This window comes from Ornithodoros turicata, chromosome 1 (genome assembly GCF_037126465.1).
Source record: "Ornithodoros turicata isolate Travis chromosome 1, ASM3712646v1, whole genome shotgun sequence".
Taxonomy (NCBI): domain Eukaryota; kingdom Metazoa; phylum Arthropoda; class Arachnida; order Ixodida; family Argasidae; genus Ornithodoros; species Ornithodoros turicata.
In genome coordinates this window covers 49,905,016-49,923,039 of record NC_088201.1, presented here as the reverse complement: position 1 = coordinate 49,923,039, position 18,024 = coordinate 49,905,016, and the positions used below count along the sequence as shown (strand labels likewise).

The following is an 18,024-nucleotide window of genomic DNA, read 5'->3' as shown; positions in this document are numbered from 1 at the left end:
CCGAACTTGGTCGCGTTGCTGTGGCCATTGCGTTCGCAAGCATGCGTCATTGTTCACTTCGTACGAAGTTCTTCTCTCTGCGGTCCAAGTTAGACAATGGCAAAATAGGGGACGTGAAAAGTAACCTGATCACTTTTATTTTCTCATTTACAGCGCACATGGCTGTACCTACATCCGGTACAATGAAACATCATCTGACCGTCACAATGGTAATTAAAAAAAACAATCGATCGATTTGGTCATGATGTTAGCCATAATACGAGCAAAACTCCTATGAAAATCCATAAGTTGTGACACACAAACAGAGTAACAACAGGAATACAAGTGTGTCGCGACTTACGGATCTACACCAACCGCCTCCCCCCCCTCCCACACACACACTTTAGTTCTTCCCCCATAAAAATCTTTGGATTTCAAAGTTAACCCGTTATTGTTAGTTTTCTCTTTTATATTCAACTACTCTGTCCTTCAGCTGCTATACGAAACTGGGCTCAGTACTGACAATATCTGATGTACATAGGTACTGTTGCAGAGGAGTAGCAGCTGATTTTTTTACATTACATTGCTGGGTTTAGTAAGTTTAATTTGATGTGTGCACGTCTAGCTAGCATTTCACACTTTTTAACCATCCATCTCACCTCAAGCGGGAGATAAGACATCATTTACTGCCATCCACCGCCGTGGTGTCCGCCATAACCACCTCCTACTCCACCTAGAAATCCGCCACCGTTGCCACCTCCAAATCCATCGCCGTGTCCTCCTCCGAATCCACCGCCGTGTCTACCACCGTATGCCCCTCCAACGCCTCCGGCGCCTCGAACTAGGGCCCTGCGCGGATGAGGTTTTTGGCATCCGCATCCGACCCGCATCCGCGCACACGTTATCCGCATCCGATCCGCATCCGCACCATACACAACAGTTTACATCCGCATCCGATCCGCTGAGCAAAACGCACCATCCGCATCCGATCCGCAAAAATCCGCACGTTTCGAAAGACGCGTAAAGACCGCCGGAAGCATGTTGGTATAATTTCGGATTCCTCTATGCTGTCACGGAAGGACTCAGTCATGACGACAAGCAAAGGTAAACCTTTCAACAAACGCGATATGGAGAGACTTCTGGAACGCGTGGAACGCTACCTCGTCGGCGCTCGCGCGGTTCGAGACGCCTGAATGCCTCCTCTCCCGTCTTGGCGCCGTGCATGGTCAAAGGTGAACCAGAGCATGCGCTCGCTGTCGGCTGTCGGCGCGCAATACAAATAAATTGCGGGTGGAAAAATGACAGCACGTGGTATATCCGCATCCGATCCGCTACCGATCCGCTGCCTTCGTATCCGCGTCCGATCCGCATCCGACCTCGAGCCATCCGCATCCGATCCGCACACCGCAGAAAGTGCTAAATTTTCATCCGAATCCGCAAGTATATTGCGGATATCCGCTTCCATCCGCGGATGGTGCAGGGCTCTACCTCGAACGTCCTTGATAATGATGACCTTAGCAGCACCTCCGCCGATGCCAGCGCCACCAGCATAGCCACCGGGGAAACCTCCTCCGTAACCGCCACCGAGGCCTGCGCCGCCGTGGCCGCCAGAGAAACTTCCTCCGTAACAGCCTCCGAGACCGGCACCACCGTGGCCTCCAGAAAACCTCCTCCACCATATCCGCCATGGCCTCCACCTCCGCCAACGGTCTCACTGACGTTGCTTACGAGATACGATACACCACCACCACCTCTTCCTCCTCCGTGGTGACCACCACCAAATCCCTCTCCAATGCCACCACCATGGCCTCCACCACCTCCGTAGTGTCCACCTCCAAAACCACCGGCTCCGCCGAATCTGCCTCGTGCCCCGCCTCTGCCAAGGAAGCCGGCATGCGCTATTGTGACGAAAGTGAAACCGCAAAGAAATGTCTGGAAGAAAAGGAAGAGGATTGAACCTACAGAACAGTTAGGTCGCGCTATGGCGCTCCTAAAAAGCGGTGATATTCACTGCTTCCACAGCCCATTTTTTTCTTCTAAACCACATAATTGCTTAGTTTACGCACAGATAAAAGAGATACAGAAGTGTACCAGAAAATTGGATAGGAAGTCCTCGTTAACCTTATGCGTGAAAGGCAAATATTACAAGAAGCTTGAATGTAGTTACTCGGCAAGAGTACTTTCGGAGACTAAGCTCCCATAGATGAGTTTACAAAGTTCATTTGCAGTGTATGCTTCTGTTGAAGGGCGATGCTCGGGTAATGCGTGTTATAACTTAGGATTTTGCTCGTCAAAGTGCTTTTTGTTTACCAATGAGAAAAAGACGGACTTTGTAGTTAATGATATCTTAGCAGTGTTATCAACAAATTCCACGGCTCGATCAAGATTCGTGAGATTTGCTATTTATCTGAAGTTGCTATTCACTGGTGAGAATGATGAAATGTGAAACTGCATCGCTTGCACTCGTCGCCAAAAACTAAGGAATGGAAGAGGAAATGCGTGCTGTGCGGCCAGAGCACATGCATAGCATTTTGCTCTCCACGAGAGCTGACAGCAAAGAAAATGCTTACCGCTGCCTTCATAGTTGTTCAGATATGGAACACCGAAGAAAGTTGTACATCTCCCGTCGCTTCTCTGGCTTCTTATACTTCAACAAAGTAAGAGAGGAGGACGGACACTACGCAATAAATAGGTTTGAACAAAAATCAGAACCGCGTGAAATGAAAAGGGTGGTCATGCGTCTCTTCCTTCTTGTCCGCTCTCAGCGGCCCTCTTCTCCTCAATATCCTCCGTTTTAGAGCACGTCCGGTGGGCTGTCAGTCAAGAGGGAAAGTAGCGCCTACAGGTGTATGATATCAGTGCTTTATCCAGAATCGGAAGCACGGTGGTTTGCAAAATATAAGGGGGGTGGGGGGCGGCACGCCTACGGCCCCGGAGATGCTGCCTCAAATGCCGCAGCAGATGTCGCCCCCTCAAACGGCACCTACGCGGACGCAGCAACCAATGGTCCTTCCACAGATGCAGCCGCGAATGCCTTCTGGAGAAATGCAAATGCCCCCGCAAGGGATGCAAACAAAAATGTCTCCTGTGCAAGTTCTGCCTCAACAAGGTGTACTTTCAACGGCTGCTCATATGACCCGGCAGACGGTATAATAGTCTCCACAAACTGCTTTCCAACAAGCAACCGCTCCAGTCTCGACTAGACCTCGCGTTATGGGTGCTGCTCAGCAGCACCCATAAGCTCAGGATCAAGCAGCAGCTGGCTGTGTTCGATCGAAGAGGTGAAGCTCTACAAGAAGGAGATAAAAACGTTGTGCTACTGAGAGCAGATGATTACAACCTAGAGGTGGAGACGTTCCCCAAGGAGGGCTGAGATTTCTAAGAAGCCCGAAGAGGTAAAGGCAGAAGGTGGCGCCAAACAAAAAGATCTGAAGAAGCCCCAAGCCAGTAAGGGAAGTATTGGAAGTACGAAGTTCTCAAGTACTACTTTAAGTACATTTCGAATTGTGTACTTTGTACTGTACTTAAACATTTTACATACATTTACTTTACATTTTACTTACATTTTTCCTATTGGTGGTCGTGGTGGTGATGATGGAACTGCTTGCCGTAGTCGGCCACGCTTAGGCGGGTAACGTCACGACTTGGACTTTTTTTCCTAGTACTTTCCCAATCCCATTTCCGTGCCAGTTTCCCATTCCCAATTTCTGAGGTGGAGTGTAACTGCTCACACTCACTGCCCAAAGAGCCTAATGCAGAAGTAAGTGATCATAGAAGAACCTTCTCGACGCCCTACTTCTTCACTTCCCCCACCTCCCCCCCAAAGCCTCCTCAACCAATAGACATTATTGCACCACCACAACCTCAGAGGTCTATAGAAAAAGTGACCGTGAACAAATTCCATGACCGCCCATGCTGATACCGAGAGAGGTTACCCGACTCCACCCAAGAAGCAAAAAAAAAAGAAAAAAAAAGCGGGAATAGGTACTCTGAATTTGCCGACACATTTACGATGTGTCCTCAAAAGAGGCTGTCGATGATGATCCCACAGTCTGCCAAAGGGCCTCAAGGACCAGGTGGTGATGCTCAAAACTCCCCTAATGCACAAGACAAATCTTCTAAAGCCAAAGAACCCCTGTCAAAAAAACCCACCTGCGTACCAGGCCACGTACATAAACAAGCAGAAGAACGCGGTTTGGTCATGTCCGACCGAGGTTTAAGCGGCCCTTCTGCGCATGACGTCACCCATGCAAAGCCGGACGAATGGCCAAAATGGGATCCAAGAAATTTCAATGTGTGTAGCGTCGATGTCCACTCCTCTTTGTCTTTCGAAGAAAGGATTGTCGAGCGATGCATTGAAAGGGCTAAGCAGAAAAACAAAAACAAAGCTAAAGCGACTAAACGATCACCGTCACGACGCGCAGAGAGGAAACTTGAACGGGAGGAAACGGACGATAGCGATGAGAGGGAGAAACCCGATAACTCCGAGAGGCTTAATCCGGTCCCTAAAACGTATAAATGCGATTGGGCAGGTACGGTTAACAAACGGGTGCATTATTTTTTTGGGGTGCTCGGCATCAAACGTAGAATGCTGCTAAGCTCCTTTGTCTACTTCATACAGATAGCCCTCTGCCTTGGATTGGATATCCCGCAAACGTGGACTGGTTCCACGTGTCGAGCAGACACCTGCAGCACCTGCTTCCCATCTCCGTTGCTTCAGCAAAGTGTTATCACCGTCAGGAACGATCCCCCTGTGATTTCACCGATTCACGTCACAAGCGGGACTACACCAGAGCCACCTATGCTTCGTCATAAGCGCTCTGCACACACAGTCAACCTCATTGGGGTGCTCGGCATCAAATGTAGAATGCTGCTAAGCTCCTTTGTCTACTTCATACAGGTGAGACAGAACTATCCCAAGTGTTATAAAAGCGACGAGCTTTTCTTGATTGTGATGCCGTGCACCTCCACCATGTGTTCACTTGTCATTGACTCCGTCAATGTTATTAACTCCTTGTTGCTCATCGCGGGTGACGTGGAATCAAACCCGGGGCCCTCAACTGAGGAAATGCTTAAGGAGCTTTTACGCAACCAAAAACGTGACTCCAAGGTGATGAACGAGATACGAAGTGACCAGAAGAAAATCAGAGAGCATGTTTCCAAAAACACGGCTCAGCTTGTTGACTTGATGGAGCGAGTAAAGAAGGTCGAGGCTGTCAATTAAGAAGTTTCAAAGTGTAGTATGAAAATCATTCAATTAGAAGCAACCATGTGCCAGTTACTTAGTAGGGTAGACGACCTTGAGAATAGGTCTAGAAGGAATAATCTAGTCATTCACGGTTTTGATGAGCCTGATGGCGAAACCAACAGCTCCCTACTTGATGCTGTAAAGAATGATTTGTTCTCTGTGCAATTGGGAGTTGAGGTGACCAGTATTGAGAGGATCCACAGACTTGGTCGAAAGGTTGGTGGAAGGACTCGCCCTGTCATCCTTAGATTTTATGATTATCGTGAGAAAAATACGATACTAAGAAACTGCACCAAACTAAAGGGTACCTCGATCGCTATCACGGAGGATTTTTCTCGACAAGTGCGCTCGGCTAGGAAACTGTTGTGGGAATCTTGTGTTCAAGAGCGTAACAACGGAATCAAGGCCAAGTTATACTTTGATAAACTTGTAATCGGTGGTAAACGGTATTTGTGGAATTTTGAGACACAAGCTAGGCAAGAACTAGAATCTACTAATAGAGAACCTGTATCGTCACGGTCACGCCCAGTTACGAGGTCGCTATCTAGGGCTACCGCAGGTTTCCCGGCGAGTCATGGTAGTAGCGCATAGGATTCGGTTGTGCAGACTAGCTCTGTCAACATTCCAGATCTTAGACATATGCAGATGATTGTTAACTGTCGAAGTATAAAAAATAAAGTAGATGAATTTGCCTTGCTTGTTGAAGCATTATGTCCCGATATTGTAGTAGGAACGGAATCATGGCTGGATGATAGTATAGCTGATGAGGAGGTGTTTCCTATAGGTTATACCGTGTACCGAAATGACCGTCACGCGCATGGTGGTGGTGTGTTTATTCTGCTCAGAAGTTCAACCAGGAGTTCTAGATATAATATTAACACCCATGGATGCGAATCTGTTTGGTGCGTGGTCGAGGGACCTAATGGTTTTCAGGCGGCTGTTTGTGCGTTTTATCGGCCCCCTGACTCTGATTGTGGATCTGTGTTGTCGTTGTGCAATGAAATTTCTCTTGTCAGTGCCAATTGTGTTATACTAGCAGGAGATTTCAATCTCCCCAACATCGAGTGGAACACTGTACCTGTATTTTTGAGTAATGCCGGGGCTTATCGTGAATTGCAAAATATCCTGAGCGTGCACGGGCTTTCAACAGTATGTTAACTTACCAACAAGGGGGGACGCCACGCTTGACTTAGTGTTGTGTAATGATGATACTGTCATCTTAGACTCTCTTGTTGTCCCTGGTATTAGTGACCATCACTGTATTTCGGTAAAACTGGCAGCACAGCATGTACATATAAACAAACGGAATGCGAGGAAAGTGTACCTCTATGATAAGGGTAATTATACTATAATTAAGAACGAACTTGAAGCAGGCTTAGACCTGTACAAAGCCACATATCGTTCAGGATGCGTCTCTCAATTGTGGGCGATGTTCAAAAGTTCTGTCCATCGTCTGATTGACGAGCATGTTCCTTGTAAAATGCTCTTCGAACGAAAGAAGTGTAGCAAGCCATACATAACGTCGTCAATCAGAAGGCTGACACGTAAAAGGGCTCGTTTATTCTCCAGGTATAGGGCTGATAAAAGCGCCATAGTTAAGGCTAAGTTGTCCTTAGTCTCCCGGGATTTAAAATGTCAACTCAAACAAGCTAAACGTAATTACTTTCAAGCATTAAATGATCGTGCTGGAGACAGTAAGGAGCTGTGGAAACATATTAGGAGCCTTAACAAAACACAAGTTGGAATCGGTGACATCATGTTAAACAATTCCAGCTTAACTAATGGAACTGATAAAGCCAACGCGTTCAATGGCTACTTTCAATCTGTTTTTACTGTTTTCAACAGTCAACGCGCAAAACCTGATTTTCACGTGCATATTTTGTCACCTATGCCTCCAATTGAATTTAGTATAAACGGTATTGAGAAGTTGCTCAATGATCTGGCTGTCAAAAAAAGTTGCGGTCCTAACATGATCCCTGCATTTGTGTTGCAGCGCTGTAGTTCCATCTTTGCTGTTTATTTGTACTTTTTGTTCGACTTATCTTTATCAACATCTTTGCTCCCTGATGAGTGGAAGTATGCTAATGTTGCGCCCGTGTTTAAAGCGGGAGATAAGCGCATTGTCGAAAATTACAGGCCAGTGTCACTCTTGTGTATCGCATCAAACGTTCTTGAGCATATTATCTATTCAAATATTGCTAAACACTTAAGTACCAACAATTTTTTGTCACCAGCTCAACATGGCTTTCGACCGGGATGCTTATGTGTTACCCAATTGGTTTGTTTTCATCATGACGTCACCCAGGCGTGGGACGAGGGCTTTCAAACAGACTGTGTGTTCTTGAACTTCCGTAAAGCCTTCGACACCGTGCCCCATACCCTGTTGTACCATAAATTAGAAAAGTTAGGTCTGGACCCATTGGTGCTCAGGTGGTTAAGAAATTACATCACTAACAGGATGCAGCGTGTTGTTGTTAATAGTACTTCTTCTCGTTGGTCTCGTGATACGTCAGGGGTACCACAAGGGTCAGTGTTAGGCCCTTTACATTTTTAATATACATTAATGACATAACGAGTAACATTGAATCCAATATTCGGTTGTCTGCAAACGATTGCATCGTATATCGCAAAATTAGGGACGGGAATGACAGAAGAATCCTTCAAAGTCACCTTGACCGCGTTTGCGAGTGGTGTGATAGGTGGGAGATGGCACTGAATGCATCAAAATGTAATGCAATGCACTTTAACCGCCCCATCGCTCAATTTCACATACTTACGTTATAGGATCTACCCCCATTTCTGCAACCAGTGAGTACAAGTATCTGGGTGTTACGTTTCAGTCAAATTTGCACTGGGAGGGACAGGTTAACCAAGTTAATTGTTTCCAAGGCCAGCCGTACGTTGTTTTTTATCCGGCGCAACTCTAAAAATACACCACCAACAGTAAGGAAAACAGTTTATAAAGCATACGTTCTTCCTATTTTAGAATATGCTTCTGCTGTGTGGGACCCGCACCAAAAATATCTGCGTAAAAGAATTGAGTGTGTACAGAATATAGCCGCTAGATTTGTTACGGGCAACTATTCCATGGAGACTCGTTCCCTTGAGTTGGTTAAAGCATTAGGCTGGGAGTCATTAGAGCTGCGTAGGAAGCACTGCCGGCTTAAGTTAATGTTTGACATTCACAGTGGTGACACTGGCCTCAATGCAATTATGTTTCTTCGTTCACCTGTTTTCATGTCATCGAGGGTTGATCACTCCAAAAAGATAGAGCCGTACCGGTTTGACACATCTGTCTTTAAGCAGTCCTTCTTCTGTGAGACAATCCCACTATAGAATTTACTGCCGCGTGAAGTTGTGTCTGCCCAAAACGGCTCTGTCTTTTTATCTAAATTGAGATCCATGCGGGATTAGTGTGTTCGCTTCATTCTGTCCACGATTTCTGTATTCCTTTTTTTTTTCGTGATGTATGTCCCCATTCCCCTGCTCTAATGCCCCCCGGCGCTGCAGGGTATTTTGCAATAAATAAATAAATAAATGATTTCGAACTGACGAAAAATTAACCTCATCCTGCTAAAACAGCCAGCAAAACAAGAAAATTTCGATCGTCTGTAGCAGTGGATGAAGATGCGATAACGTGGAAGCATGGGGATTACATCATAGATCCAAATTACGATGCACCCCAAATGTGCAATTCCTATGCGTTCATGACCCTGCGGGCCGCGCCACCACAACCTCCTCCTCTTCCGGAGCCTGAACCTGAGGAGCGACACAGACCACATCCAGAGCGTAAAGTACATAGGTTGTTCAATGTTAACTGATACTTTTATTTCTTTAAAAACAATGGAAAATTCGGGAAGCACCAAACTACGTCAGCTTTTCAAAGTATTCACCGTGCGCATCTAGACACCCCCGCCGTCGTTGTGGCGACTCTTCGATGCATTTGGTGTAGAACGAAGTGGGCTGCTGTCATAGCCACTGCAGGACACCTTTCTGGTGGGCTTCACCTCTGTGGAACGTCTTTCATCCAAAGTGCTCTTTAAGGGGCCCAAACAAATGGTAATCGCTTGGGGCTAAATCTGGGCTCTAAGGGGCATGGGACAAAACCTCCCAGCGCATTTCGGCCAGGGTTGCTACAGTCAAATTATCCGTGTGAGGCCGGGCATCGTCATGAAGAAGACTCTTCCGGACGACATCCCAGGCCTTTTCTTGCGAAATGCGTCTCGCCAGCACCCTTTATCAAAGAGGGTAGTGCTGGGCATTAATCGTTACCCTTTGCTTCAAGAAGTCCACATGTGTCAGAAGACAGTTCTCATGGAGTACCCAGACGGCTGCATTTTGCTTTCCTTTGGGGGCGGGGATGCCTCATGTCGCTATTCCATGCTGCTTCTTTTTGTCTCTGGGGTGAAATGATGCATCAGGTTTTATCACATGTGATGATTGATTGAAAAAATTCGTACCCCTCGGATTGAAACCGGTTCAGCAGCTGCTCAGAGACTGCCATGCGCGCTCCCTTCTGGGGGCTTAATCGCTTCATCGTCGTTATGGTCGTTACAAGCTAACGATGGCGGGAAATTCAAAAAGGCGGGCGGGAAATTTAAAAAGGTGGGCACGTGATAAAACACGTGCACGGCGATCTTCACGCGATACGTGAAGGCCGTGGTACACGTCACATGCCCACCATTTTGAATTTCCCGCCACTCGTTAGATTGTAACGACCGTAACGACGATGAAGCGATTAAGCCCCCTGGTCACAAGTGAGGTGTCGGGGAACCCATCTGGCCTATACTTTGCGGAACAGTAAGTGCACGTGAATGACTGTCTCCACACTGCTGACACTAATATTAGGTTGGGCTGCAATGTCCCGGACTGTTACTCGCCAGTCCTCGAGGATGGCTTGCTCAACGCCTGCGATAACGTGACCGCAATCCGACGAACGGGTTGATGTGGTTCATTCGTCACCGTATCCCGCCAAGCAGTCGTATTGATGCGGCACGTTGGTAATAGAATTCCATGCTAGATGTCATGTCTATGCCGTCCTTCGCCAAACTTTCTGCACCATTCGTATACTCTTCCCCTTGACATCGTTTGTTCTCCGTGTGTAATCTTTGCAAAATCTCAGCTGGTTTGACGTTCTTCTTCTCAACGAATTTGATTATGCATCGCTATTCCTATGCATCGCTATTCGTGTTTTTTGCTTTTTTGTTCTGTGTGTATACTTGTAAGGTTCTCAGTTTTTAGGCTGTTCGGGTATTAATAAGGAGAAAGTAAAGAACCTGAAATAACGGTAACGTCCTTTTATTCGCAGTCACAAACCAGTTATTCCATTATGTACAGTTGTGCCGAACCTGGTGGCGATGCTGTGGCCATTCAGTTCGCAAGCATGCGTCATTCTTCACTTCGTTCGAAGTTCTTCTCTCTGCGGCGAAAGTTAGACAATGATGGCAAAATATGGGACGTGCAAAGTAAAGTTTTGGTCTTGGTTTGGTTTCGGTTTTGGTTTTACATTGCATCGCTGGTTTTAGTAAGTTTAATGTGCACGTCTAGCTGGCATTTCACCCTTTTTAAGCTTCCATCTCACTCAAGCGGGAGATCAGACATCATTTACTGCCATCCGCCGCCGTGGTGTCCACCATAACCACCTCCTACTCCACCTCCTACTCCACCTCCAAATCCACCGCCGTGGCTTCCACCGAAGCCTCCAGCTACGCCATATCCTCCTCCAACGCTTCCGGCCCCTCCAGCGTCCTTGATAATGATGATCTTAGCAGCACCTCCGCCGATGCCAGCACTACCACCATAGCCACCGGAGAAAGCTCCTCCATAACCGCCTCCGAGACCGGCGCCGTCGTGGCCTTCAGAGAAACCTCCTCCACCATATCCGCCGTGGCCTCCGCCAACGGTCTTACTGACGGTCCTTACGAGATACGATACAGCACCACCTCCTCCTCCTCCGTGGTGACCACCACCGAATCCCCCTCCAATGCCACCACCGTGACCTCCACCACCTCCGTAGTGTCCAGCTCCAAAGCCACCGCCTCCGCCGAGGAAGCCGGCACGTGCAATTGTGACGAAAGTGAAACCGCAAATTAATGTCTGAAAAAAAAAAAAAAAAGGAAGAGGATTGAGCCTACATAACAGCTAGGTCGCGCTATGGCGCTCCTAAAGCGGTGATAGTGATATTCACTGCTTCCACGACCCATTTTTTCTAAACAACAAAATTGCTTAGTTCACGCACCGACAAAGAAGGGTACTAGAAAACTGGATAGGAAGTCCTCGTTAACCTTACGCGCGAAAGGTAAATATTACAAGAAGCTTGAATGTAGTTACTCGGCAAGTGTACTTTGGGACACTACGCTCTCATTGATCAATTTACAAAGTTCGCTAACACATTTGCAGTGTTTAGTTTTGGTCAAGGGCGATGCTCGGGTGAATCGTGTTATAGGATTTTGCTCGTCAAAGTGCTTTTTTGTTTACCAATAAGAAAGGGACGGACGCTGTAGGTAATGCCATCTTAGCAGTGTTATCAACAAATTCTACGTCTCAATCTAGACTCGAGAGATTATTTGTCTGAAGTTGGTATTCGTTGACGAGAATGACGAAATGTGAAATAGAAACAGGATAACGGGCAGGGACAACAGATATGAGAATATCGCTTGCACTCATCACCAAAAACTAAGGAATGGAAGAGGAAATGCGTGCTGTGCGGCCAGAGCACATGTATAGCATTTTGCTCTCCACGAGAGCTGACAGCAAAGAAAATGCTTACCGCTGCCTTCATAGTTGTTCAGATATGGAAGACCGAAGCAAGTTGTGCATCTCCCGTGGCTTCTCTGGCTTTTATACTTCGCCAAAGTAAGAGAGGAGGACAAACAGTACGCAGTAAAGAGGTTGGAAGAAAAAAACAGAACCGCGTGAATTGAAAAGAGTGATCCTGCGTCTCTTCCTTCTTGTCCACTCTCACCAGCCCACTTCTCCTCAAGATCTTGCACTTTAGAGCACGACCGATGGGCTGTTAATAAAGACAGAAAGTAGCGCCTGCAGGTATGATATCAGTGCTTTATCCAGAATCGGAAGCACGGGAGTGTTAAAAACAATGCGGGGGGGGGGGGGGGAGGAGGGCTGGCGGGGCGGCACCTTTATGGCCCCGCACATGCTACCTTAAATGCCACAGCAGATGCCGCCCTAGGTGGCTCCGCAAACGGCACTCCCGCGTATGCAGCCACCAATGGTCCTTCCACAGATGCAGCCGTGAATGTCTCCTGGAGAAATGCAAGGAATTCAAAATGCAAACAGAATTGTCTCCTGTGCAAATTCTGCCTCAACAAGGCGTACCCTCAACGGCTGCTCATGTGAGCCAGCAGATGTGACAATTGCCTCCACAAACTGCTTTCCAACAAGCAGCCACTCCGCTCTCTACTGCGCCTCACGTTATGGGACTAACTGGTTCTGCTCGGACGCACGTTGGCACGGTAGCTCAAATTCATCTTCAAATACCCCCAAAGGGAGACGTTTACGACTCTAACGAGCTTCAGAAAAGGTCAGAAACACGACCAAAGGTGTCAGTTTCCTTGGAGGTCTTAAATCGACCTACGGCAGCATCAGTGTCAGTACAATCATCTGAACCGGCATTACGTAGAAGCCAAGCGTCTCCGGCCCCGCCAGAACGCATCACCATCTTTAGTAGGGCCGGAAGGTTTATTCAGAGGTTCAAGCAGCGGTTGGCTCTGTTCGCTCGAAAAGGTGAAGCTCTTCCAGAACAAGATAAAAACGTTGTACTACTGAGAGCAGATGATTAGAACCTTGAGGTGGAGACGTTCCCCAAGGCGGCTGAGATTTCTAAGAAGTGCGACAAGGTCTAACTCAACTACTCACGCGCGCTGCAACCGCGTAATGCTATTTTATGTCCGAAGTAACTTGGAAGTAACTCGTTCTTTTTTTAAGTAACTCAGTAACTACGAGTTACATTTCAGGCTGAAGAACTTCGTTATTAACTTAGTTGCATTTTTCACACGGTAACTTAACTCGTAACGAGTTCTTTTTGACGCGTAACTTCTCAATCTATGGTTCTAATACCAATATCGTGGAGACCCATGAAGAAACATCGTCCACTTAGGACACTTAATTCTGTCATCACAAGCTCGAGGAAGACAGTAAGCAAGCAGTTTTCTGTGCCCCAGCAGCGAGCAAATAGGTAGGACATCTTACGCGCGCCGGATCTGCCAATTTCACGACAAACGAAGATGCGATCTCCACTTACGACGGTGGAATACAGTGAGGAACTGCATAGACCGTATGTTGCCATCCAGATGTTAAGCAGTGATATAGACGCTGTACGACGATTTTTAGGGTAGTAGACGAGTAGTAGTAGTCAGTAGACGAGAAAGGCTATTTTTTTATTGTGCCATCGTCTGTCAAATACGCGCGTGCCGTATTGCCTTTGTATATTACTGAATGCATGTGAGTAAGGTATCACAGATAATGAACAAACTCTGTTGAAAATTCCGTTTCACGTGCCTAACGCTTGTGTACCAGAGTGCGAATCAAAAAGTTGAGAGAAAGCGAAGAGTTGAGGACAAGTGTCGTGTGTCTGAACCGGTCCTGAACCGGGTCTGAACGTTCCCAGTGTTGAAAAAAACCAGTGCCTAACCCTGATCGGGTCGGGCTCGGGTTTTCGGGCCAGTGCTGTCCGTGGCAGCGCCCTACTGGCCATACTTCAAACTGTACCTTCCGCCTCACGCGCCCAACCAATTTGCTTCGGCCAATTCCCGCTACGACCCGCTACCGTCTCATGCGTGCGTCGTCATCTTTTTCTGAAATGGCCTATTATATTTATTCACTGACTTTTCTCGAGCAAAAGTCTCGGTCAACCTTGAACGACCCTTGTAGTTTACCTGCTATACCTCAGGAACGCAAGGAGGAGGGTCATCCATCCATTGAGAGTGCAGTACATCACTGTGTACGATAAGTTGATTAGTTGGGTATGTCATGGTCGGTTTACTCGTCAGCAAGCTCCCAAGCTATCTAAGCGTAGTTCATCAATTTGCAAACAAAGCGCGTCGACCAGCAAACGGAGCCTATCGGCAAGCTAGCAAGATGAACACTCTCAACTGCTTCCACTCAAAGATTCTGGAGGCCCTTTCTAGTACTGATGGAGAAACTCTTGAATGAAAGTAAAGCGAAATGTTTATGTTTTATTATAAACCCAACGTGGATTATGCTCGGAATGTTAATTACGATGCGCGGAGACATTCGTATTGCTCGCAGAAAACATTAGCAAGCCGTTCCGGAAACTCCAGTTTAGCGTTAGGCATGGTGCAAAAATGGCTCGAATCATGTTTAATGAGTCCAATTGAATGATTATTTTTCGAAGCCTTAAGGCTTTGAAAAATTATAGGAAGGCAGACATGTACCTTCAGGATTAGGCGGGAACCCTTTTACTAACATTTGTTGAGAACTGGCAAGCAACTATAAGTGTACCTTCATACTGCGTACGTGCATGGGCAACTACTTCGTGTAGCAATATCTGAGGCAACTGACCGCTATGAAGACTTATATCGATTTGGAAATGACGATGACATTAGGTAAAATTACGAACCCGAAGGCAGGAATAACTCAGCACGGGAGAGATTAGAAACTAAACAAAAGCGTTGCAAGTCTCCGTGAAGTTAATTTCACGTGTAACCTTTTAACCGGGAACCGCATACGACGTTTTCTCGACGCAGATACGCCGAGCTTTGATGTTGTGATGTCACTCCCGATGGAGAAACGTCGGGCCCACCGGCAAACGGCGTTTTCTCGGCGCAGCCTAGGAGCCGGCGGAAAGTTTGTACTCGAGGCCCCTGGCGGCATTTCTCGTCATGAGTAAGAGCTATTATAGCCTGGCATAACATACGCGACAGATATCACTTGAAAAACGTGCAGTATAACTTTGTATAAATACAATATCTGGAAACCAAAGGCAATAACCAAGGCGCGCCGACCATCAACGTGGAAATCTCTTGCTTGTACTTCCGCTTCCGCCCGCTGTTCTCCCGCGTCTCTCAGTATGGACCAAAGGCGAAAATTGCTGCTGCTGTTAAAAAAGAAAAAACTGCTTCTTCTCTAAAAGTGACAGCTGTTGTGGTTGAAGGATTGAAGAAGACCATCCAGAACACACTATGGGTGCAGCGATATCTAGGCCAGAGGGAAACGACAATCGAACAATGGCTAGCAAGTGGGATGGTATGCGTTTTGTCGCTCCCCTGTCAGCATTCATTTTCATTTCCAGCCAATTCTGTCTGGTCCACTTCATTCTGTCTTCCACTTGCGCGTACTTCGCGACCACACCGTCTATGCCGATACAGCTGAGCGGCTGTGGAGACGGTCGTTTCCGGCCAAGCATGCGATTGGTCAAGACAGACACGTCGCTTCCTGCGCTTGGCGCTCCGATCTGTTCACCTCAGATGTCGGCCTCCCCGCTCGACGGCTATTGTTCGTGGAGCTGAACGTAAAAATGCCGAGCGCTCGGCGTTCTTGCGTCGAGAAAACGTCGTATGCGGGTCGCCCTTTACACCACATGCACGCGGCTTGTTGAGATCGATTGGGCAGCCACACTAACGAAGACACACTCGACTTTGTGGGATTCTGTGTGAAGTCGCCGTGTCTATGAGCGACGTACAGACGGGGACAGATGGAGAGAGGACAGCAGGAAGGAGTGGGCGACATGGGGGTTAGTATGCGTCCTGGGCAGACTTCAAACGAACTGTGCCGACATTCTTCTGGAACGTCTACCGGAAAATCCATGGAAAATCTCAAACAACACAGCCGGTGGTACAATTCGAATCCACTACCTCACAGCTTTCAGCACGACCTTGGCACAAAGCAACAAACTGATGCTTCTGTCCGCTCGACCGTGCCGCTGTTTTCTTTTTTTTTTGTTCTTTCTGTGTATACTTGTAAGGTGCTCAGTTTTTAGGGTGTTCAGGTGTTAATGAGGAGAAAGCACAGAACATGAAATAACGGTAACAACTTTTTATTCGCAGTCACAAAACAGTTATTCCATTATGTACAGTTATGCCGAACGTGGTCACGGTGCTGTGGCCATTCCGTCTGCAAGAATGCGTCATTGTTCACTTCGTACGAAGTTGTTCTTTCTGCGGCAAAAGTTAGACAACGGCAAAATACAGGACGTGAAAAGCAACCTGATCACTTCTATTTACAGCGCACATGGCTATACTTACATCTGGTACAATGAAACATCAACTGACCGTCGCACTGATAATAATAATAAAAAAAGAATAACACGAGGTGGTCGTAATGTCAGCCATAAGACGAGTCAAACTCCCATAAAAGTCCATAGGTCGCGACACACAAAGACAACGAACAGAGTAGCAACAAGAACACAAGTGTGTCGCGACTTATGGATCTACACCAACAGGCCACTTTAGTTCTTCTCCCATAAAAATCTTTTAATTTCAAAACTAGCCCCTTATTGTTAGTTTTCTTGTTATATTCAGCTACTCTGTCCTTCAGCTGCCATACGAAAGTGAACTCAGTACTAACGATATCTGATGCACATTGGTACTTGCAGAAGAATAGTAGAATGCTGATTTTTTACATTGCATCGCTGGTTTTAGTAAGTTTAATTTGATGTGTGCACATCTAGATAGCATTTTAAGGTTAGCTTAAGCACTTTTTAAGCTTCCATCTCACCTCAAGCGGGAGATCAGACATCATTTATTGCCATCCGCCGCCGTGGTGTCCGCCATAACCACCTCTTACTCCACCTCCAAATCCACCGAAGCCTCCAGCTCCGCCGTATCCTCCTCCAACGCCTCCGGCCCCTCCAGCGTCCTTGATAATGATGATTTTAGCAGAACCTCCGCCGACGCCAGCGCCATCACCATAGCCACCTGAGAAACCTCCTCCATAACCGCCACCGAGGCTGGCGGCGCCGTGGCCGCCAGGGAAACCTCCTCCATAACCGCCTCCGAGACCGGCACCGCCGTGACCTCCAGAGAAACCTCCTCCACCATATCCGCCACGGCCTCCGCTTCCGCCAACGGTCCTACTGACGGTCCTTACGAGATACGATACACCACCACCTGCTCCTCCTCCTCCGTGGTGATCACCACCAAATCCGCCTCCAATGCCACCACCGTGACCTGCACCACCTCCGTAGTATCCACCTCTAAAGCCACCGGCGCCGCCGAATCCGCCACCGCCGATTCCGCCACCGCCTCCTCCTCCGCCAAGGAAGCCGGCACGTGCAATTGTGACGAAAGTGAAACCGTAAAGAATTGTCTGGAAGAAAAGGAAGTGGATTGAGCCTACAGAACATTTAGCCAATCTCCCTTAGTGGCTCACGGACATCTTTTGCTTGGACGACGAAGAAGAAGTTAGGTCGCGCTATGGCGCTCCTAAAGCGGTGGTAGTGATATTCACTGCTTCCACAGCCAATTTTTTTTTCTAAACCACATAATTGCTTAGTTTACGCACAGATAAAGAAGGTGAAGAAATGTACTAGAAAACTGGATAGGAAGTCCTCATTAATCTTACGCGTGAAAGGTAAATGTTACAAGAAGCTTGAATGTGGTTACTCGGCAATAGTAGTTTCGGACACTAAGCTCCCGTTGATCAATAGGCTATTTGCAAAAGTTCCATGGAGCAGCGTGCGCCCTGGGAGGGCATGCCGGAAAATGCTGTGCAAAACGGCAGCGACGGTGCATACACCAGTACGACGACGACGACGACGATCGGAGACGATAGCAAATCGCTGTCATTTTGCACAGCATTTCCCGGCACGCCCTGCTAGG

General features: G+C 47.4%; 2 protein-coding genes across 2 annotated transcripts; both read right to left on the bottom strand.

Annotated features, from left to right (window-relative positions):
* Positions 1 to 662: 662 nt before the first annotated feature.
* LOC135390636 (uncharacterized) lies at positions 663 to 2,561 on the bottom strand. Its single transcript, XM_064620455.1, has 3 exons — positions 2,550 to 2,561; positions 1,493 to 1,911; positions 663 to 828 (listed from the first exon to the last, which is right to left on the bottom strand). The coding sequence occupies exons 1-3, from the start codon at positions 2,559 to 2,561 to the stop codon at positions 663 to 665; spliced, it is 597 nt and encodes a 198-aa protein (XP_064476525.1).
* An 8,270-nt stretch (positions 2,562 to 10,831) lies between these two features.
* LOC135390565 (uncharacterized) lies at positions 10,832 to 17,244 on the bottom strand. The gene is made up of 3 exons (XM_064620337.1): positions 16,996 to 17,244; positions 12,388 to 12,489; positions 10,832 to 11,323 (listed from the first exon to the last, which is right to left on the bottom strand). Exons 1-3 carry the CDS (start codon positions 17,242 to 17,244, stop codon positions 10,832 to 10,834), a joined length of 843 nt encoding a protein of 280 aa, XP_064476407.1.
* Between the last annotated feature and the right edge of the window lie 780 nt (positions 17,245 to 18,024).

Bases quoted from the DNA above. Each gene is read 5' to 3' on its own strand.
- LOC135390636 (XM_064620455.1), bottom strand. The intron at 829-1,492 runs GTCATCATTATC...TCATCCGCGCAG, and splicing joins TCGGCGGAGGTGCTGCTAAG to GGCCCTAGTTCGAGGCGCCG.
- LOC135390565 (XM_064620337.1), bottom strand. From the start codon at position 17,244: ATGGTGGAGGAGGTTTCTCTGGAGGTCACGGCGGTGCCGGTCTCGGAG. The intron at 12,490-16,995 runs GTGGAGTAAGAG...GCATTTCTCCAG, and splicing joins AGGCTTCGGTGGATTTGGAG to GAGACATTCACGGCTGCATC. The intron at 11,324-12,387 runs GTAGCATGTGCG...TTTTTTTTTCAG, and splicing joins CATCTGCTGTGGCATTTAAG to ACATTAATTTGCGGTTTCAC.